The sequence below is a fragment of the Caenorhabditis briggsae genome (genome assembly GCF_000004555.2).
Source record: "Caenorhabditis briggsae complete genome, chrI, whole genome shotgun sequence".
In the NCBI taxonomy this organism is placed as follows: domain Eukaryota; kingdom Metazoa; phylum Nematoda; class Chromadorea; order Rhabditida; family Rhabditidae; genus Caenorhabditis; species Caenorhabditis briggsae.
The window spans coordinates 9,929,627-9,951,757 of NC_013489.2; the positions used below are offsets into that span (position 1 = coordinate 9,929,627).

General features: G+C 36.4%; 3 protein-coding genes and 3 non-coding genes across 6 annotated transcripts; 2 read left to right on the plus strand and 4 right to left on the minus strand.

The window, feature by feature from the left end:
• Positions 1-5,249: 5,249 nt before the first annotated feature.
• On the plus strand, positions 5,250-9,085 carry CBG12694 (the record flags this gene model as incomplete). The annotated part of the gene is made up of 11 exons (XM_045240808.1): positions 5,250-5,300; positions 5,879-5,949; positions 5,995-6,051; positions 6,099-6,229; positions 6,755-6,980; positions 7,027-7,204; positions 7,251-7,427; positions 7,472-7,604; positions 7,963-8,435; positions 8,482-8,686; positions 8,778-9,085. 11 exons carry the CDS (start codon positions 5,250-5,252, stop codon positions 9,083-9,085), a joined length of 2,010 nt encoding a protein of 669 aa, XP_045094948.1.
• A 168-nt stretch (positions 9,086-9,253) lies between these two features.
• On the minus strand, positions 9,254-9,326 carry CBG28705. Its single transcript has one exon. It is a non-coding gene (tRNA).
• A 429-nt stretch (positions 9,327-9,755) lies between these two features.
• Positions 9,756-12,060, plus strand: Cbr-nekl-2 (the record flags this gene model as incomplete). The annotated part of the gene is made up of 8 exons (XM_045240813.1): positions 9,756-9,842; positions 10,000-10,147; positions 10,203-10,315; positions 10,362-10,560; positions 10,628-10,749; positions 10,971-11,070; positions 11,112-11,197; positions 11,839-12,060. The coding sequence occupies 8 exons, from the start codon at positions 9,756-9,758 to the stop codon at positions 12,058-12,060; spliced, it is 1,077 nt and encodes a 358-aa protein (XP_045094949.1).
• Positions 9,869-9,941, minus strand: CBG28315. Its single transcript has one exon. It is a non-coding gene (tRNA).
• Positions 10,779-10,850, minus strand: CBG29101. Its single transcript has one exon. It is a non-coding gene (tRNA).
• Positions 12,061-12,241: 181 nt separating the features above from the next.
• On the minus strand, positions 12,242-18,131 carry CBG12696 (the record flags this gene model as incomplete). Its single annotated transcript, XM_002640147.1, has 10 exons — positions 12,242-12,416; positions 12,469-13,078; positions 13,123-13,369; positions 14,445-14,567; positions 14,759-15,249; positions 15,299-15,458; positions 15,504-15,641; positions 15,685-15,862; positions 17,819-17,913; positions 17,976-18,131. Coding segments are annotated over 10 exons (2,373 nt in total), but the record flags the coding sequence as incomplete, so codon positions are not given.
• Positions 18,132-22,131: the final 4,000 nt, after the last annotated feature.

Genomic DNA, 22,131 nt, shown 5'->3' on the forward strand with positions numbered 1-22,131 from the left:
AAAGACGATGTTTTTTTTACTTACAGAGATTACTATTCATGTTTTTCTAGCTATTTTTTCTCGAATTGTAACAATCAGAAAGGTGAGAAAAGTGGACCTCCACAGATCTTCTCATATCATGTTTCGTACTAGTTTTAAGAGAAAAATCGGAAAGAAAAAATGAGAAAAAGAAAAAGAGATAGTGTTCTTTTTAGTGATTAGGTATTGTGGTTTGTTGATGTTTATTCTAAAAGATGTATTACAATGGGTCCGATGAAGATAATTTTATTTCAAGTAATTTAAAAAAAATCATTATGAGATTGTTATTTGTTCCATTACTGTTTCATAAAAGTTGTAAAGGCAGTGAAACTTCTAATTGCTAATACATGGACGTCACAACGAATAAAATATATTTTTTAGCACAAGACTTCAATCTAACTAGAACTTTGACACCTAACTTATCTAAAAATCTGAAGCTGTATTTTCTGGCTACCCGTTATCTCGAAAACTAAAAAAAAGCAACGTTCCTTGGAATTATTCCTCTGGTTTAATTTCAATTCGAGGGTGGGCGGAGCTTTGGTCCGTTAGCGAAATCCTTAAAGGAGGTTGTATTATTTTGGCAGAAACTTGGAAGGATACAAAAAGCATGATGAGATTATTATTTGTCTCATTACTGTCACAACGTACCCAATTAAACATTACTGATAGCATATCCATCAGAATTGCACCCATCCATCCAAGCTAGCCTTAACCTAATTTTTCTGAAAAATCTGATTTTCCACTATCTCATAAAACAAAAAAAAACAATGTTCAACTAAAAATTAGGAGTCATCCTGTAAATATCAACAATTTTTTTTGGAATATTGGTCTGCAGCGACAGGTATGATTCTTCAAACGAAAACAAACAGGTTTTACGGTAGTTTTTGGGGGAAGAAAACTTTTGGAAACACGGTTCAAGAGCAGCTTTGAATTTATCAAGAAAACAAAATTGTGAATTTGACTGTTTTGTCTTAAACACACTAAACTTTGTTCGATTGTTAGAAAAAATATTTAGGGGTTGAAACGAAATTTTTGTTAGTTTTTCCACTATTTGTTTGAAGCGATATCTTTCTTATCTGCCTGGAATATTTTTACCTTCTAGCTGATTTCTAGTGCTGCTCAATTCTATAAATATAGAACTCTAGTGTTCACAAAACGTTTTTACTAGAGTACTCGTAAAGGTTCAAACCTCAAAAAAGGGCAATCGTTTTCAGAAAGAGCTTTTTAACCTCTCCGTCTCTTTTCATCTCATTTGACCATCTAGGGAAACTTGAATAAAATCCCTGACACCTATTTGCAGAAAAGTGCTGATCACCTCCTGAACCTCCGTCTAACTATGACTATCAGATTTCATTCGTATATTTCGTGTCAAGGTGTCAACTCATCATCACTCATTTTTGTTTTTTTATTGCTTACTTTTCATGTTCTTTACTGATATCTTGAATGACGGAACACTTTGACAGGGTAAAAGTATCCGATTACGTTTTCCTGTACTTGTGTAGTAGTTAGGTGAAATCAAGTGTGCATTATTTATTGTTTTCTAGTGAGAATATTGAAACAGAAACTTTTCGGAGGTGGTGATGAAATTTTTATTGTTTAATTTTCTGAAAATCATGTAGGTTCACTTAAAAACAGTGAAAAAAATCAAAAAAAAATTCCTAAAATTCAAAAAAAATTCCTAAAATGCAAAAAAAAACCGCATCAAAAAAGTGAAGTGGGATCCGGTGGAATATTGGCCGAGTGTTAGTTTTCTTGTCCCTTTGCTGCGAAAAAGCGCGCGAATTCCAATTATTCATTTTTTTCATAGTTCTTTCAGGTTTTTCGAGATATCTGGGAGAAAAATTAACATATTAGAAGAATTTTTTTTTGCATTTTAAGGATTTTTTGAATTTTTTCACTATTTTATTGTGAATCTATACATTTTTGTATAAAATTAAGCAAGTAAAAAATTCACCGTACACTACTTTTAAAGAAAACAATCGTTGGTGACCTGAAGTTTCAGTAACTGATACTATTTTATCGTTTGTTTTGTTGTCAGAAGATTGAAACAGAAACTTTTTTGAACTTAAAAACAGAACTCGAAAGTTCTTGTTGCATTGACTAAATAAGATGTAAGATCATAAGTAAGATATTTTAAAAGTATGTATTTTCCCAATATTTCTTTGGAAAATTTTTTAAAAGTTCCCTTGAAAAGTGCAGTTGAAAATTAAAAAATTAACATTCACAGCCCGTAGATTAAGTGCTTACAAAAGGATCGTACTCCAGTTTTTTTTCTGTTTCACACTATCTGAAAGTATCGGTTAATTTTTTGGTAGCAGTTTCGCAACACTCTACAGCTCATAATTCCTTTAAATTTTTCCCTACTTCAACTGATGTTTCATTATTTGATCGTTGCTCAATAAATTTGTTGCTCAATTCAGCAAAAAAAAATTCTGCTCTTCTTCTTTTCCCATAAACTCCGCCCACTTCTCTTCTTGATTCTAAAATTCTTCCCCAAACTTTTCATGTGATCATCAAAAAGTCATCATCTCCAGATACACATTCCCTCCATTTCTCATTTTATTATCTCTCCGCAACTTTTTTTTTGTGATGCTCCTCCATTCCGTTCTCATGAACTCCTCATGATTCTTCTCTTCTTATTTTCTGAAACTTTTCCGAATAACAAAAATATCGGAAAGCACCGAGCAAAAAAAAACCATATCCCGTGGGCTCAAAGGCAACTGACACCTTTTTCATAGCGAGACGAGGATAGGGTGAGAAGGAAAAGAGAATAAAAAACTTTTCGGCGATTTCTTTGAGAATTTTATGTGATATGTGTATAGCTATTCGTTTTTCAAATTTATGAGCAAGGACACCAAGAACGTTTAGTAGTCCAACTGGGTTTTCGGGGGTTTCTGATTTTTTTGGTTCCCGATTTTTTCTAGTAATATATGATCAGCCAAATTTTTTACCATTTCAATAAAGTTTCAAATATGTTCCGGATATTGGAAAACCGATGATAAAGATCCTAACCACTTTTGTTGAAAACTTATGAAAATTTGCTTGCTCGAAAATGATCTTACAATTAGAGTTAGCTTTTCGGGGTTTCTGATTTTCTTTTTGGTGGTTTTCGAATCGTTTGTCGCATGGTCAGTAATATGATTTGACAATCTAATTTTTTTCCGTTTCAATGAAATTTCAATTATGCTTTTATGTTTCTCGAAACGTTAGGTTGTAGGCTTCTTTTTCAAAAATTATAATTGCACCAAAATGTGTCCGATGTTGTGTATTTCGCTAATATTGTAACAAAAAACCAAACCTCCGAAGAACGCAGTTGAGAGGCGAGTTTGCTAAAAACGGTGGCGAAGAGGGACGAGGATTTGAATTCCCGCGCAGTGAGAAACTTAGGCCATGGCTGCGGGATGCCTTTTTTTCAAGTAGCGGAAGTGGTTTTTAACGTTTTCAAATAACAACGGACAAAAATCCGGAAAAATCGCCGTGTAAGTAAGACTGCCAGGCGCCGTGGCCTATGTTTCTCACTGCGCCGGAACTCGAATTCTCGTCCTTTATCGCCAAATTTTATATACCGCGTTTTTTGGGGTTTCCCTTTTTTTGGCTCTCGATTAAAAAATATATAATTGGACAATCAAATGTTTACAATTTCAATCAAGTTTCAGTTATGTTCCGACATTTCGAAATACGATGTAAGAAACTGTTTCCAAACTGCTAAAAAACTATAAAAAAGTGTTTGGAAGTGCTAATCTAGAAATGAGGAATAATGGAAAAAATTAGAGGCTTGGAGTAAATTAGAGGCTTGGAATTCGACAGAGTTTTCAATTTAAGATACACCAAAAATTCACCATAGTACTGTAGTTCCGGATTATACGCGTAAAATCTCAAAATAACGTAATAGCTCTGGTCGATGCTCACTCTATAAGTGCACTTTGAGCCCAATTATCTGGGTTCCTATGAGATATATCAAACTTTTCAAAACAGATAAAATATTGGCGATATTATGATGAATAATTTTTCAATTAAAAAGTCGTGATTTCTCTTGAAGGAACCGAGATATTGTCGGAATTATAAAACTGAGACCTGTGGTGTATGCATACTCAGTGCAAAACACTCAACTTTTGTACTGAGTCTGCATACACCGAAGTCGCAGTTTTATAATCCCGACAATAATTGGGCTCAAAGAGCATATAAATGGTAAGCTTCTATTAGAGCATTTACGGTAGTATTGTTATCACTGCTATCACTTCTAATCCTTATCTATTTCATAATTGTCCATTCCTAAATCCATATTCTTATTACCTTCTAGAATTTTCATCTTCTTACGAAATATTTTGATGATTCAACAGGAATCATCAAGAAAATAATAATGTGGGCATGTGTGGGATGAAGTTTTTTGATTGCCTTCGTTTTGTAGGTACAAGATTATTATAAAAAGGAAAGAAGAGAGGAGTACAAAAGTCTTCTTCTTACTCACTTCTTAATGAGCACGCTGTGTTTTTTGATCAGGATTTTATTTTCCCGTTTCGTGAATTCTATTAAACAGGAAAGGAAACTTTTGACTATTAATTTGCTTTTATTGGAAGGTGAAAAATTATGCGTGCCGCTGATCAAGAAGATGGAGTACTGTAGTTATCGTGACCCTGAAAAAAATTTACAAATTTTTCAAAAACTTTGAGCAACTTGTCATGCAATTTTTTGAATTCTCTTCTCCTTCCATCTCCGTTCAAAAAAATATCAGTGCTATGACACTTTTGTTCCCAAAAATCCTTTTTTTCGTCCACCAACTCTTTTCCGAAATGTGACATTTGTCCCACATAAGGCAATGTCCTTGGAGACTCATTTTGTTTCTTTTAGAATTATTCCTCTTCTCCTCTTCTTCGTTTTTTTTTCAATTCAGTGTCTTTTTTTTGGGTCAACCGGGTTAACAAGAAGAAGCAATGAGGAAAGGAGGACTCGGTTCAATGAATTTTAAATTTTCATCTCTCATCAGCTAACACATTTTATTTTTTTGCTGTTGTTGTTCTTCTCCGGTACTCGTCTTTTTTTCTTCTTCGTTTTTTGTGCCCTGTTTCATTTTCTCCTCTGTTGGTCACCCACTCGTTTTTCCAGGTCAATTGACATGTCTCTTTTTGCACTTTTTCGTTTTTTTTTCTTCCGGAAAAAACTGCTTCGAAAAATTGAAACCTTTTTCAGAATGCTCCTTCTCTTCCACGACTAAAACTTCACACATCTCGAATATGTTCCGTTTTAATCTCCTTTTGACAACGATAATTGCTGTTTCAGCACAGGTTAGTAAAAACAATGTGTAACTTTCAAATGTCATAAATTCTCTCAATCGACTTGGAGGGAATTTCAAGGAAGTTTTACGAAATGTTTGAAACCGAAACACTTTATATAAAAAGGCACTATTGAAGTACTGAACTATTTATGAAAAACGATAACAACCTAATGTTTTAACGTTTCAATAAAGTTTCAATTATGTTCCGAAGTTTAGCAAAGCAATGGTAGGTACCCTCACCAAACTTTCGTTGGAAATTTATAAAAAATTGAATTTCACCCAAAAATTGTTTTCTCATTTATTATCTCGTTTTTCACTGTCTTTTGTCGAGTTTCCTATTATTTTTCTCCAGACCAAAAAATTTGTGATAGTGGAAATACTGAAAATTCACGAAAATCGAAATAACTAATAAATCAGGAAAATATAAATATTTTTAGGTTACGGTAGTTGTCGTTGTGGGACCTTCCGCCAGCGAGGTTTCTCTCCCACGCCCCTGATATTTTTGTGACAGTAAAATAAGGAAGTAACTAAAAATTGTAACTAAAGGTTGCTCTTGACAAACTTTTGAAACCGAAATTTTTTTTCTAGAACAGTTGCGAAGATCGATGTATACGCCTGAAACAACGATCGTTAAGCCGAATCGGATACGATGACGAACGGTTGGAATTCATTAAAATCAATTCCAGAACATTTCTAATTTTCAGATTACAAACGCTTTTTGAAAGACAACGACCGTTGGAGAGTATGAAAGATGTTTGCTGGTTGGTATTGAAAAATAGTAGTGCCATTTTGAAACTTATATTTTCAGGAGGCTTTACGACAATCTCGACTGTATGAAAAAGTGTCCGAAATCGGAGAAACATGCTGCTTTGCGAAGCATGTCAGAAACAAGTGCAAGTTTGTATTGTCAGGTGAGAAATCATGAGAAGTTACTTACTGGTACCGACAAATTTTAACAAGATTTTTCGATAGTGCGAAACAGAAAAAAATTAGGTGTGATATTTCAATAAGCGGTTCTTTATATTTTCAGAGGCTTTAGACTTTTATGGGAGATTTCGACCATAATTTTTGTTTCATTAAAAAAAAATGTTCCCGAAGGCTTTTTTCTCAATTTTATTGCGAAAAAATTCAAAAAAAAAACCCAAAAAGTGGCCGACAGTGGTTTTTTGACAATCTAAAAGTTGCCTTGTGAAAAAGGCGTCTCGCGGTCGTGGCCTAGGTATCTTACTTCGAGGGAGTTCGAATTCTCGTCCCTATTTGCCACCTTTCTTCAATTTACTTCAATAATTATTAGAAAACCACAAAATTCTGAATTATCAGAAAAGCTTTGAGCTAGGAAAAGCGCATAAAGTACAGGTTAAAAAGTAAATTCCAAAGAGTTATTGCTATCATTTTCTACTATTTAAAAACTATTTGGTGATTTGATGAAACAGGAATTTCTTCCGAACTAATTCCAATATTTAGAAATGGAGCCAACTCTAAAATGCATCAGCAAACATCATTCGTTTTTAACAATGCGATGCAGTTCATTCCTAAACGAAGCTACTCGTCTGAGAGCTGAATCCGATTTGAGCACAACGCCACGTCACGATGAATGTCGCTTTTTGCATCTGACGACGATTTGTTTGGAGAATCATGTGAACACATTCTGTCCCGATGGACGAAAAATATTCAAACGGCTCAATTTCAGGTTTTCATTTAAAAATTTGAGTCAACTCTGAATTTTTATTTTTTAGAGACTACTTTTTGAGTTTTGTGTTACCAATGGATGACGATTTGTTTGACGACGAGGATTTGGATAGTTGCCAAATTTATGATTTTGTGAAGGACGCTGAAAAAAGAGAAAGAGAGGATGAAGAGAGAAAACAGGAAGAGGAGAGACGCAGACGGATAGACGATGATGAAGATTATGAGGTACAAAAAATGAATTGGAAAATTGAAATATAAATAAATATTTCAGGAAGAGTTGACCACTATCGTCAACAACATGGAAGATGATTCAGAAGTCGTTATCACGTCTACAATGCCGACAGAATCCACGGCAGAGACAACGTCATCTGAATCAGAACTTTCAACATCTGCATCATCATCATCCGTGACAAAAATCTTGGGTACTCTAGAATCACTCAAACCGGAGGTGAGATTAGAAAAGAAAAAGTTCTGGCTGAATATTAATTTTAGGACTTCACGACGGCTCTGGCCGATTTAAGCACATCATCTAAGAAATCAGAAGAAGAGGGAGTAAATGAGAAGGAGCATGACGACTTGGATAGTTTAGTTGATACATTGGATGAGGAGAAGAAAGAATTCGATGGTTAGTAAGATCGCTAAACGACAGTAGGGTTTAATGGGCAACTCCGACTGAAACTTTTTGTGATTTTTTAAAAATAGAATGTTCGAAAAGTTATTTATTTTCATACCATTACTTCGAAAAGATTCAGAAAAAATTGGAATCTATGAAAAACGTCGTCAGTCATTTTAGAGATTTAAAAAAGTCGTCGAACATCGGGTTTCGAATTATTCTGATTTTTTCGAAGGAATATTAGAAAAATAAAAAACTTTGATAACATTTAATGCAAAAAATACAACATTTAACGATTAGAGTTTTGCTCTAATCGTTTACTATGTTATCCCGAAAAGACACAAAGTTTTCGGGAAAAAATTCTGTTCAGAATTCCACGATACCACTCTACCGACACCTACCACCACCCACCTGGTTGAAACTACCATAACCCACGACGAAGCGAAAAACGAATACGATTCGGATCATAATACAGAATATCACGATTACACCGATCATCATTACGATGAAGATTATCACGATAACGAGAATACAACGCATCCAACGATCAGCGTAGTTTCCATTGAGACACGACTTTCGGCATCTGAATCAGAGGAAGAAGCTTCTGAAGAACAGGATGAGTTGGTAGAAGTGACGACTCCTGATCAAATTTTGAAATTGACTCCACCAAATACTATTGAAAATGAGAGTGAGGAGGTGATCAAAATTGAGACAACAACTGGGAAACGGAAGGTGTTTTCGGAAGATAGTATGGAAAATACTCCTCCGAACTTCTATTATTCTTCGAATCGTTATGATAGTACAACTAGATCAAATTATGTTGCAGACAATTTAGATCTACAGGTATTTAAAGAAAAACGAAAATCGATAAGCCCTGTTTCTGTTTCAGGACAGCGAAGAACCATTGGAAATTGATACATCGACCCTATTTGGTGTGGAAACCACGTCTTCGGAAATTCTAGATTCTTCTACCAGTGTAGAACTTGAGCCAACAGTTGCTCCAAAAAGAGTAGAAGGAAAATCAAAGCCTTGGCTACATGGAGGAGTCATTGTGAAGCCGATTCTTAACTTTGATGAATTGGATGTCGATCAAGGTAAGTGAAAGTGTGTACTGTTTCAGGTTTTTAATTTTTTACACCACAAATTAGGAATTTCATTACTAGATTTACACAAAAACGATTTCAGATAAAGAACGGCAGAGAGAGGAACGTAGGAAGCTAGCAGCCGCCACCAAGAGCTCACCCAGCTCTTCCTATCCATCCTCTCCACATTCTCCTGCTAATCCAACAAATGAGCCAACTCCAGAAGATGATGATGATTTCCTCACTGGCTCAGATAGTACATCGACCAATGAAACTTTGATTGTAATCGGATTAATCGCTCTTGTCACTTGCCTCATTTTCCTTATCCTTCTCCTTCTTTTAGCATATTTCTGTTCGACTCGAACTGATAGTTATAATGTTCACAAAGATGAGGGAAGTCCACCCGTTTGAGCTCTTTGAGACAACTTCTCTGAAATATATGGAAAGAAATATAAGTCATGAATATAAGTAAGTATCATGATTCTGTTACGTGTATTGCATTTTTCTATGTTACTCATTTTCTCAAAATAATAAACTTTGAATGAATTTGTTCCTGCAAAATGTTCTAAAAAATGATTTCGACCACGGCAGGATTCGAACCTACAATCTTCTGCTCCGTAGGCAGACGCGTTATCCATTGCGCCACGCGGCCACGTTTTGATAGTGTATCAAAAGACGTACAATTGACAACTGTCATTAGCAAAGCGAAGTATTAGCGATGTCACATGTCGCACTACCTTCTTCCTCCTTCAAGAACGTTTGATCTCTGTTTCGTTGAAAAAGTATCAGGTTATAAATAAATCGGAATGTAAATATATTGTTCATCTTTATAAAGGGTAAAATTGAGTGTATAATGTGAAAAAGTACTAGAATTCAGCATCGTAGAGATAATGAAAAAAAAATGCGCGGCATTTTTCTTCTTCTCCTTCAACACTACATTGAATGATAAACCAGTTCTCGTTCTGAGAGATGCAGAGGAACACAGATATCGATTATTTTTCACTGATTAGTCACGTCTTCTTCGCATTTTATAGCACGTCTTTTTCTTATTCTAGTCGAACCTTTTATTCTATTATTAGACATGGACAGTTATGAAAAAGTACGAGTCGTTGGTCGTGGTGCTTTTGGTGTATGTTGGCTCTGTCGAGAGAAAAATAATGCTTCGAAGGTGAGATTTAAGAAAAAAAAAGATTTCGACCACGGCAGGATTCGAACCTACAATCTTCTGCTCCGTAGGCAGACGCGTTATCCATTGCGCCACGCGGCCGGTGTTCAATAGACTCGGCAAATGCAATTATATCAGTTGCTACTCTCCAAACTTTTAGGTCATTCTAAAGCTCATCAACACCCACGGAATGTCGGAGAAAGAGGAGAAATACATTCAAAGTGAAGTTGCGCTTTTGAAAAAAGTACAACATCCATTGATCATCGGGTATATTGACTACTTTACGATTGATAATCAACTAGCTATTGGTGAGATATGGACTTTGAGATGGTAGAAAATTAAAAAATAATAATTCAAATTCAGTTATGCAATACGCGGAAGGAGGAACTCTCGAAAGACTTATCAACGAACAAAGAGCAATAAGTGACAACAAAGAGCATTTTCCAGAGAAGACAGTGTTGGAATATTTTACACAGGTAGTTTTAAAAAAATTCTGAAAATTCAAAAATGAAATTTTTTGAGATTCTCATTGCTCTGGATCACATGCATTCAAAACACATTGTACATCGGGATTTGAAACCCCAGAATATTCTCATGAACCGAAGAAAAACTATTCTGAAACTCTCAGATTTCGGAATATCCAAAGAGTTAGGAAGTACCAAATCAGCAGCATCTACAGTAATCGGAACTCCTAACTATTTAAGTCCAGAAATCTGCGAAAGTGAGTGTTGAATTAATCTTCAATTAATTTAGTTTTCATTGTTATGACGGTTTTTTTATTTTTCCAGGTCGTCCCTACAATCAAAAGAGTGACATGTGGTCTCTTGGATGTGTCCTCTTCGAGCTTCTTCAACTTGAAAGGGCTTTTGATGGAGAGAATCTCCCGGCACTCGTTATGAAAATTACACAGGTTCGTTTCAAAAAACGGCAAAAAGAGATAGGTCCCACCGAGATTTGAACTCGGGTCGCAGGATTCAGAGTCCTGAGTGCTAACCACTACACCATGGAACCGGCAGAAAAGAGAGACATTGAGTGTGTAGACAAGAGAGAGGGTGGAAGCGAAGGAGGGGGAGTGTGTGGCTGCCCTGCAACAACAGGCACTGGTCAACAAAAATGTGTGTACACTTGCAGGGAAAGCTCAAACCAATGGACGGACATGTTTCGGACGCAGTGAAGAAGTTGGTGCATGATTTGTTGAAGACCAATGAAAAGAATCGTCCGGATGTGTCTGGTGAGTTTTTCGGATGGGAAAAGGCTATTGTTAAATTTCAGATCTTCTGGTGGATCCTACTGTTCTCCCATTCCTGATATCCATTCATTGTGATTTGGGAAGATTGGAGGCTCCAACGAACGATAAGGTAAAATTAAATAGGGCATTATCCAAAATTTAGTTTGAAAAAGTTTAAAAAACTTGTAAAAGTTTCGTACGGTCAATTTAAAAATGCTTTTTCTTTTTCGAAATTGTATTGCCCGAATAAGTAAACTGTCGCTTACCGTATGCAGTCAAAAGCTCGCTCCGCTCACGCAACCGTCGCATGGAGATTTTGCAACGCTGCGGCGCGCATTCTCTTTTTCTCAGATTTCAGGGTATTTCAGCTACTTTTTTTTCTGTAAAAAAACCTCTCCGAGATTAGACATTTCTGCCATCTTGCGATTGTAGCCCGTACTTTTGTATGTTACCATTCAGTTTATAATCTTTCAGTTTTCAATTCACTTTGAAAAATAGGAGGTTTTTGTGCTCGACATTATTGTATTTTTAAAATTCTGAAAAAATTTTTAAAAGAAAAATATTTAGCTGGAATATCGAGAGAAAATGAGAGAAAATGAGAAACCGCGCCGCAGGGTGGTAAACTCTTCATGCGGCGGTCGCGTGGGCGGAGCGAGCTATTTTCTGCATATGGTAGCTGACAGTTTATTTTTATTCTAACAATACCTATTAAGATAAGGACAACACCTACTTAAAGTGAATTTTTTGGGATATTCATTTTCAAATTTTCAGAGAAAACCGTCAACTTCTCTGAACAGCCGTCTCCGAACTTATACAACTCAGTCTACTCTCCGACCGACATCCGTGACCCCTCTAGTGACTAGAAACATCGCCCCAACACCTTCAACCTTTGATTCTGGACTATTCTCATTGCGATCTACAGGATTGAGCTCAAGAAATCCAGCGAGAGTTCAAGTTTCAGCTAAATATGACAACTACAGTCAATATTCATAATTCATTTTTTATTGAATTCACATTTATTCTTTTTTTTACATAAAAACCATGTCATTGGGGGGAGCGAGAACAGGGAAGAAGATATCACAAAGAAACAGGGGGACACAAACTACATCAATTTTAAAAAATTGTAGAGAAGTGAAAAGGAAAATATCAAACATTTAAAAGGAAACTATGAATAGGTGTGATCTTTGTTATTATACATGAGATTACGGTAGGTGAGTACGATATTGTGTCCGAGATTCGAGAATGAATTTGGTCGAGCTGGGGGATGTTCACGGTGTGGTTCTAGTTCAGCATTCGGTGATCGGGTACGGGCTCTTCTTTCCGAAGCGCGCGCATTCCTTTGTTTGAAACTGAAAATTTCAAATATGAAATAAAAACAATAACTTATCTCCCTCAACTCACTTCATACTATTTCTATCTCCTAAATTTCTAGATGTCGTTTCCAAAAATCCATTTGTATTTTGCTCCAAACTAACAGAATGCCCATAATTATCCAGCCAACTCTGCCGTCTTCCCTTTGCCGAATGACTTGAAAAACAGGAATCATCCGATATATCCGACCCGTTTCCTATTCGAATACTCATATCACTCTCCAAACTTCCACGCGAGTCTCTTGATTCTCGTCTGCTACCACGGTCTTCCAATCGGCCATCAGCGGAGAGGAATGACATTTTTCGAGAATCGGAAGAGAATGATGGACGGGCGGCACTAATCATTACACGTGGCAAATTGGTAGATGACATGGATACTCGTCGATTGCCAAGACGATTCAATCCAAGATGATGATTGCTTTGTTTGTGCTCTTGACGATCTTCCATCTCGTAACGTCGTTGCTCGAGAATCTCCAAAAGAATTCTCACAGAGCTCATGATGTCATCGAAATGAGCACAACTGAATTTACTCAAATCATCACAAGCGAGACCGGTGACGAGGGGATTTAGAAGATGAACACACATCAATTGAGCATCTTTCAGTCGATTTGGATCACGCATGACAAGACGCTGAGCGATTCCTAAAAATGATATGATAAGGAGATAGCTAAAATTATAAACTTACTTGACTTGGCATGGACAATGACAGAATGTGTTGAGTTGCACAAAGATATACATCCGAACAGAAAAGCCACATTCGCCACATCACATCGATCAGAGAGAGCTGCCAGTGCAGCAAGCAGGTCCAGCTGACGAGGAACGTTGTCTTGAAGATATGGAGGAAGATTCATAATTGTTGGAAGAAGTTTTTTGGTGATGAATGAGATTGGCAAGTACTCAGCAACATGGGGAAGGCCACGAACAGCGCTTGACTGGAAAAATTAAAATTTGAAAGTGGATGTCTACTGACAGTTTGAGTTACGAAACACTTTAACAATTTGTAAGTATTTGGTTACGGTTGTCTGTACTTGTAGGAAAAATCTTACTTAGGAGACAAAAAGCTGCAGTAACTGATATTATTTTATCTATTGCCTTCTTATAAGGAAATTGAAACAACCTTTTGAACTTAAAGTTAGGGGGGGGGGGGGGGGGTATGAAAAATAATTTTCTCGAAATTTCGTTCATATAAGCTCATCGAGGAATTGAACTTGTGGGACGAGTATTGAAAGTGCGGCTCCGTTAACCGACTGAGCCACGCGGGCAAAGATAGATGACATACATTTTCCCGAATTTCGGAAGCCCGGCCCGGCCCGGCGGGCCTGTCATTCCACAAGTTTTGGAAATTTCAAAAAACACATAATGGGGGACCCTTATGTGATTTTTTCGATCAAAACATTTTTTTCGAGTTTTTTCCATATTTTTTGATCAAACAGACAAACAATTCAAAAAAACAAAAAAAATGGAGAAATTTATATTGAGAGCTCAAAATTTGGCTCAAAATGACAAAATTTTTGCTACCGGGCCTTCTGGGCCGGGCCCGGGCCTTGAAAATATCCTCAGGCCGGAATTTTACAAGTATGCATAAAAGCGGCACAATAGCTGTACGCAGATTGAACCCCAATCATTGTACATCGTTACGTCAGAATGCATACCAAAACTCAAAAAATCTCCAAAAAGCTCATGTCCACCTTCCTTTAATTTTTTAAATTCTACAAAAGTCAACCACATTTGAAAAAACTAAAGAAACCTGTATTAAAAAAAAAATCAGCATTTGAAAAATACAACTTGTTCATATTTTTAATTTGAAACTGTGAATATTTGAAAATTTTTTCAATTGGTTAAAAGGGAAAGTTCAAAAATTTTAAGGTAAATCTCAAACTTTTACGGATTTCTTGACGATTCATTCAGACACCGCAAGCCCAATTATTTTTGTATCTTTGAACTTTGTAGTGAATCTCCTATACCCCCTCCTCTAAAAATGACTTCTGAATTCAATAAAGCTCTTACTTGAAGTGATGTGTCATCCGATTTCAACGACAAAATGATAACATCCAAACATTTGTCCTCGACAAATTCATCGGAAAGTCTTCTGAATAACGCCGACATGTTCTCCAGAATAAATGCACGAAGCTGAAAAAAAAACAGATGAAAATGAGCTAATTCTGAAAGAAGCACGTGGTTTGAGGAGGGGCTAAAATAGACGTAATATGAGCACAATTAGCTGCAAAACCGCTTGAGGGCAACGGATTTTGAGGGGGTGTGGAAAGAAGAAGAAGACAAAAATAGAATTTTTGGAAAAAGAGAAAAACACCCAAACTTACAAGTTTATTATGGGCTGCGTTCTCCATGAGTTTTCGAATCCACGGCTTCATTTTGTGAATGTTATGGCTCTCGCAGTGTTCGAGAATATGAAAGAGGGGTTTGGTGATGAAGTAATAGAGATCTGGTTGCTCCCACAATTGCTCATTGAATCGTGGCAAGACCCGATTGAACCATATTGATTCGGGGATATTTGGAATCGCTTGATTCAGAGTGTGACTCAAAAAATGTGACTTGTGCGATGGATCGAACATCTGAGAGATATCATCCAATTGTCGCAATGCCGAGAGAGCTGGATCATCAAAATGCTTGATAAGTGTCAGCAATTGAACAGCTGGACGTTGTACAACATCCAATGAGAGAACTTTAGACAACGAATCCTTCAGATTCGGACCCAATTCATTCGAGATGCATTGAAGGGCCGCATCGAGTTGATTCACAATAATATGGTATGTTTCCAGATTGTTCTTTGCATCGATCAAACGTTTTCCACCTGGAAGAAGTATGAATCATTAACGAAAACAAAATCTAAAAATAAATACCTGCATAAATCCAGCAAATCAAAACTCCAAGAGAGAATACGTCAGCGGCACTGGTTACTGTACTTTGACCTTGAGCCAAGTTTTCTGGAGCCAGGAAATCGAGGTCTGGTTGTAGGCATGGAGGAAGTTTCTTGGTCCATGGGTAACAAGGGAAACAATTCTAAATGTATATTTCTAAGATAGGAGATCCGAAGAATAGGCTCACCGGTTCCTTTGCATTGACTGAAAAACTAAAACCTCCAATTTTCCATGTCTTAATTGCTGTGACATAGATGGCATCAGGAGTCAAATTTCCGTGGAGCATCTTTGCAGAGTTGTGGAGGTATGACAATCCATCAATGATCTGAATTATATAGTCATTTTCAGAATCTTGAATTTATGAATACCTGAAGAACACCGAGTCTGATCTCAAGTCGATCCACAGAGTCGTCAGTCACAATTGATTCCAAGTTGCCAAAAATTTGTTCAGTGGCAAAAGAGAAGTAATCTTTCGTTTCTTCCAAATTATGCTCCATGTGTAAGATTCTTGGATGAACTAGGCCCATCAGTTGTTGGGTTTCGTACCTGAAAATATGATACATTGAATTTAATCAACCCATTTAAAGGAGGGCGGACTGGAGATCTTTCAGAGTATTATTGCAGTTAGGGTATGCACCTTTAAAGTTAATTGACCCATATAAAATATAGAAGATTTCAAAAATTCAGGCTTACAAAGAAAATTTGTGTTATTACTCCAAAAATCATTTTGAGCACGTTTTCGTGAAATTGACCTCGTTTTTTCTCAAATCAAAATCTATAAAAGTCGACAAACCGTCTACACTTGGTAGTTCTCTGTTGAATTTACAAACAAAGTGTAATGATCAACATCATCGTAAGTTTCCCATCCCTTTGATCCCTGATACCCCCACATTTCCAGACCATCGCCTTCATCATCCTCCCAGCCATCGTCGTCTTCTGCGGCGGAAAGAAATCCGGAGAGAAGAAAGAATCCGTCTACGAAGACTTGTCCGTTCAGAAGAAATAGTTTCGAGGATCAGCGACAAATGGACCGAATTCAATTTTTCTTTCAAAAATGTGAACCAATCTGTCGTCTCCACAATAACTAGCCAACACCAACGTCGTCGTCATCTATTTTAAGTGTTTTAAAATGAATAAAAATTTTTGAACATTTATTTTTTCTGTTGTTCTTAAATGGGTGATCGTGTTCTACAATAGCCTAATTACAGTAGCCAAGCTGAAAGTCTCCCAACGAATTTATATTTTCATCTTAAACTTTTTGACGTTCTTATCCAATTACCACGTGGATTACTAGGGCACGTTCTGTATCCTGTTTTCATGACATTTCCTACTTTCGTGACCCACCCCACTTCCCTTGTTTTTTCCTCCTCAGCCACTATATAAGAAGAGCTATCCAACAGATTGCTCAGTTATTGGGAAGATTTCATCAACGTTAGCAATCTTCAATGCTTGCACTTATTGTAAGTTTCTACCAAATAGTTGACACTTCGAAGAATCCATATTCCAGCTCCTCACCGTCACCGCCGTTCCGGCCATCGTCGTCTTCTGCGGCGGAGGAAAGAAGTCCGGAGAGAAGCCGAAGGATTCAGTCTACGAAGATTTGTCAGTTGACAAGAAATAGTTCTTGGATCGTCTCCAACAACCAAATGGGATCGTCTCTTCTCACTCATCGTCATCCTCATCGCCAATGAGCCAATGTCTCGTCTTCATTAGAAAAACTACACTATGTGTATTTGTATATTGAAATAAAAATGTTGAAAGAATCTTGTTGTAACTGCTGTGGTTTTTAGATTTGAAGTATTTGTAGTGTTTGTAGTCGAAGTTGTTTTTAGTGTGTTCTCGATGACTGTAGCTAGTGTTGGTTTAAAAATTGTCAATTGTTACCATAGTAGAAGTTATCAAAAACCGTCAACTTTGAGCTCAATTATCTCGATTCCTGTGAAAGGTATCAAACATTTGTCAACTGATAAAATATTTATCATAACATCATCAATATTTTATCAGTTTACAAATTTTCGATATCTTTCACAGGAATCGAGATAATTGAGTTAAAAGTTGAGGGTTTGGATGGCCTTCTACAGGTTGGGTGGGAAATATGGTATTTCAAATGAAAAAATTATAAAAGATCCCAGTTTCAAGAATATTTTTGTATCCCAAAAAGTGCATTAAATATTAGCTTATTCGCTCTAATAGATTGGCAGTTCAGCATATTTCCCATTACTGCATTATCAAGAATGTTCGAAATGGCCTTTTCGAAATTTTTCGGAATGTGAAAGTTCCGAGTTTCAAAATTTCGCAAAAAAATTATGGAAGTAATTCCGCTCGAGACCCACTAGGAAGTTTTTCGTATGTGCCTTTAACATACCGTAGTTTAAAAACTCTCTGTTACGAGCATCTCTGCTTCATTATCTAGGCCCAGAAAGATTTGATAACGATTTAATGATTTTTCTGTCAAAATAAGTCTTCTTCCTCTGAAGCATTTCCTCTTCATCCAAAACTTACTTGATGAGATCGAACATCGAGTAGGTTTTTGTTTTTCCGAGTTTCGGCGGAGCCTTCACATTGCTCTTTTTGTCGAAAACCAATACAGACGCGTCCTAAATTTCAAATATATCGTCACAAACCTCTAGAATTTACTATACACTACCCGCTGTCCCACCTTGTTCCCGAACGCTTTTTGAGAATCGAAAATTCGCCAGTGTCCGTGAGTGAGTCGAAATTCCAGAGTATGGTAATCCTTTTCCAAAGGTGCTGGTCCAGATCCTCCCAGTGGAGATGAGAGGGTCGGAGAGACCATCGGGCGGGATGGAACCATCGAGAGCTCCTGAAAATTAACATTTTTTCAAGTTCAATATTTTTTGTTTCTAAAAATTATATATATTTTTTAATTTTGAAACAGTACTCCATTGCTTGTTTTCTTCAATCCGAGCGTCTTCCTCAAACTGTTCATTGATGACGTTTTATTCATTTTTGGCGGTGGAGCCATGAAACTTGATGATGATGAAGCCATTCTAATAAGAGTACTTCTTCAGAGAAATCAGAAATTAAGTATTGATAAGAATAAAAAAGTGGAGAAAGGCGCAGACAGGTGATAAACAAGAAAGACTACAAATATGCTCAAAACAGCGAAAATCAGTTTTCCCTGAAATTTGGTTAAGGGTTATAGAATTATCTACCTCATGAGAATGGGACATATGTTGCAAAATGTCTTTTGGGGTGATTTGAGTGACTCTAAAGTTCTGAAATTGAACTCTAATAGAAGACCGTTCTATACTTGTACTTTGAGCCCATTTATCTCGATTCCTGTAACAGATATCAAAAAATTATGAATGGAAAAAATGTTTATTATAATACCGAAAACATTTTATCAGTTGACAACTTTTTGACATCTTTCACAGGAGCCGAGATAAATTTGCTCGAATTATTACCATAGGTCGACGCGCCGACCGAACGGTCAGCTCGGTCGGTCGGCGATGACTGGTTTTAAACCGGCAAACATGGAAACCCTACCCCAGAATTACAAGAAAGTAGTTACCCAAAGTGTTGAAACAAAGTGCGGAAAATGAAAGATACACTTTCCGTTTTTTTCGCTAAATCGTCTATTTCTCTCTCCATTTCGTTTCCTCTCTTCTCACACAGATGTGCATTTTTTCCGTCATTCCGAAAGTAGTGTTGAAAGGGAAGAGAAGGCTCCGAGGGAGCCAATTATAAAAAGTTCGGAAAAGAAAAATGCAGAAACTAACCCGAGAACATTGAGAAGAGGAGAAGAAAAAGGAAAAGAGCAGCAGAAAATGAGTCTTTTCATTTGGGAATTTCGAGAGAAATTAAAAGTAGGAGCTGCTGGAAAGACAGATGGGCGAGGTCTTTCTCTCAAATTGAGCATGTGCTCTTTTTCTGTTCAAGAACTCACAAGGTGCGATGTGACGTAGTGTCAAACGGAGGTAATTGGTGAGGAGAAAGAAAATGTGAGCAACTTTAATAGTGATTCAAATATTTCAATACTTCAGTTTCAAATATTTAAAAGGGGACTCCGACCAAAACAATTTTTGTAGTTTTTTTTTGCATTGACATGTCCCCGAAATTATGTATTTTCTTAATATTACTTTGAAATTCAAAATTCGGAATCCCTGAAAAATGGGATCAAAAATGCAAGAGCGCTCAGTTCTCGTCCAAGAGGGTCGCGGGAATCCTAGTCCAAGGCCACAGTGTGCGCTGTTTTTTCATATAAGTTTGCAGAAATTTTCTCTGTTTCCGTTCGTTTTTTTGTGTGTTTTTTTTTTGAAAAACATTAAATTATTCAAATAAAAACTCGATGAAGAGAGCAAGAAAGTCTAGTTGACCTCACGGCTGAAAAATTGCATAAAAACAACTTGGGCGAGAACTGAACTCGCGAGCTGCGCGCTTGCATTGTCGACGGCGTTTTTCGGAGACACCGTCGAAAAATTTTTCTGATTTTTTACGGTAATATTATGAGAATACTTCACCAATTCGGAAACTCAGAAATTCAGACATTTGATAAATCGAAAATTCAGAGTGTCCAAAACTCTATTTGAACGGTTTTGAAAGATATATTGCTTGACGATCAATGGATTTTCTGTTATTTTACCGTATTATTTCATAACAACAAAACAGTGAAAAAATTTCTAAAATGAGATAAAAGTTAACACACTAGTAACATAACAAATTTCACTGTTTCGAAATGTAATTTTTCAATGAGATGTGTTTGAGTTTTCGTTCTGCTAGGCTTCATTCCGTTATCGTTTATCTAATTCCATAGGCCCTTTTAGAAAAAATACGATAGTATCCGAACAGGCATTTTTCAGATAATTGTGTCAGACATGTACTCAAAACCGTAGTGAGACAGGAGTGAGACCTCATCCATGTAAAAAATATTCTTCAACTATTTTTGAGCACTTTTATATTCCAAATCTCTTCAATCATTTCTGTATCTATTATCACAACTTTAGACGTCATCAACGTCCAGTTGGGAACTCTTGGGAAAACAAAATAATACAAAATAAGTGAGTTATTTTGCATCTATATTTCGTCACATTGATGCTCTAAGTGCTGAGTGAGTCTTATCACTGGGAGGAAAGAAGGATATGATCAACTCACAATACGAAAAAAAATGAAAGGAAGTGGAGAAAAAAAGATGTCTAGGACAGCTGATTTTTAAGTTTTGAATATTTTATCGAGAAAACCGTTTGTTATCAACGTTTGACTCTAGAATTTTTGGGTCATGTTATTCTGATGTTATCATAAAGTAGTAGAGAATAATGTCAAAGATTTTATAGAATTGACCTTATTGAAAATTCAAAGTGACTCGGATCAAAAAATGTCGGCAAACTTCCTAGAAGAATCAGAAATCAGAAGTTTTTCCAGAAAAAAATTCCGGGACTTCGCCGACAAAAAAAAATCTCAACTAGCCTTATTCTAAGTGGCGAATATACATATTCTCCGAAAAATGACTTGGCCCCCAATCCGACAACAAAAACACGAAAGAGTAATGAAAGAGGGTAAGAAAGGACCTGAAGACGCACGGGGGAGAAAAAAGTAAGAAAAAACGGAGAAGAAGAAGAAGAAGAAGCAGGAGAATGTGTGTATGTGACAAATTGGAGAGAATTAAAAGTGACATCGTCGTTGATATGTATTCCCGACGATGAGAGATGTCGTCCCTCTTCTGGAGACACGGGTCCCGAACATGTTTTCTTATATTTTTGGGATATAACGAGAAGTTGAAGAGAAAGGTGTTGGAGCTATACTTTTTGAAAAAGGTCGGAGATGTGATAAGACTGGCTGGAGCGTCTGAGGAGCTTCAGAACTTCAAAAGTGCAGAAAAGAATTTTATCAACTATAACACGAATATGTATTAGAAACACAAGTGTTCGGCTCGAGTATTACCACAGGAATAAAACAGAAATTATTGGAACTGTTAAAAAGAAAAGTATACTATAGAAGATTCTTAGAAGCTTCTTGGAAATTTCAACGGGATTTCGAAATATTAATTTTATGAAAGTTTTACTCGATAATCTACTAATACCGTAAAACATGTATTCAAAGGGACGGCCCTTCAATTGTTCCAAGAATTCACAGGGCTCTTCTATTACAGGGGCCCTTTGACTAGAGGGGCCCTTCTATGTTTCCAGTCATTTATTTCCCGTAATTTTTCATCAAAAATTTGGATAAATTCTCGTTGGAAATCCATGACAATCTATCAATCTAATTTCACCGAAAGTGGGCAAGTTTTTTTAAGCAAAAAAATTGTGTTTCAGCGAAATTTTTTTGAAATTGTGGAATTTCCGGAGTATTTTCAATGAAACGTACGGGCATGTATAATTTGGACAAGACCTTTTGAAGGGACCCTTCTATTAAAGGGGGACTCCGACCAAAAATTATTATTGCCTTAAAATGTTTCAAAAAATATGTATTTACCAAATATTATTGCGAAAAAATTCAAAAAAAATCCTAAATCCCCGAAAAACGGCGTTGAAAAAAATTATGGGATTTTATTGGAAACTTGGGAATCACAAGTTTCCATTGTGATAAGGGTTTTTCAAACTACTGTATTTCGAAATCTTCTTTTTGAGTTGGCTCACAAAATGTTTCAATTGAATTCAAAAATTTCAGTTTCAGTAAAAAGACATACGTTTACAAACATATTTTTATTAGGGGACATAGGAATACTTGTCAGATGTAACTTTGGTATGAGTGCATAGCAATTCGAATGTCTTTCATAAACAACAATGAGTCAGGCCTTAAATTTTCTGTTTCAGTTATAAGATTTATAAAGTTCAATACAGTTTCAGTCGTTGGAA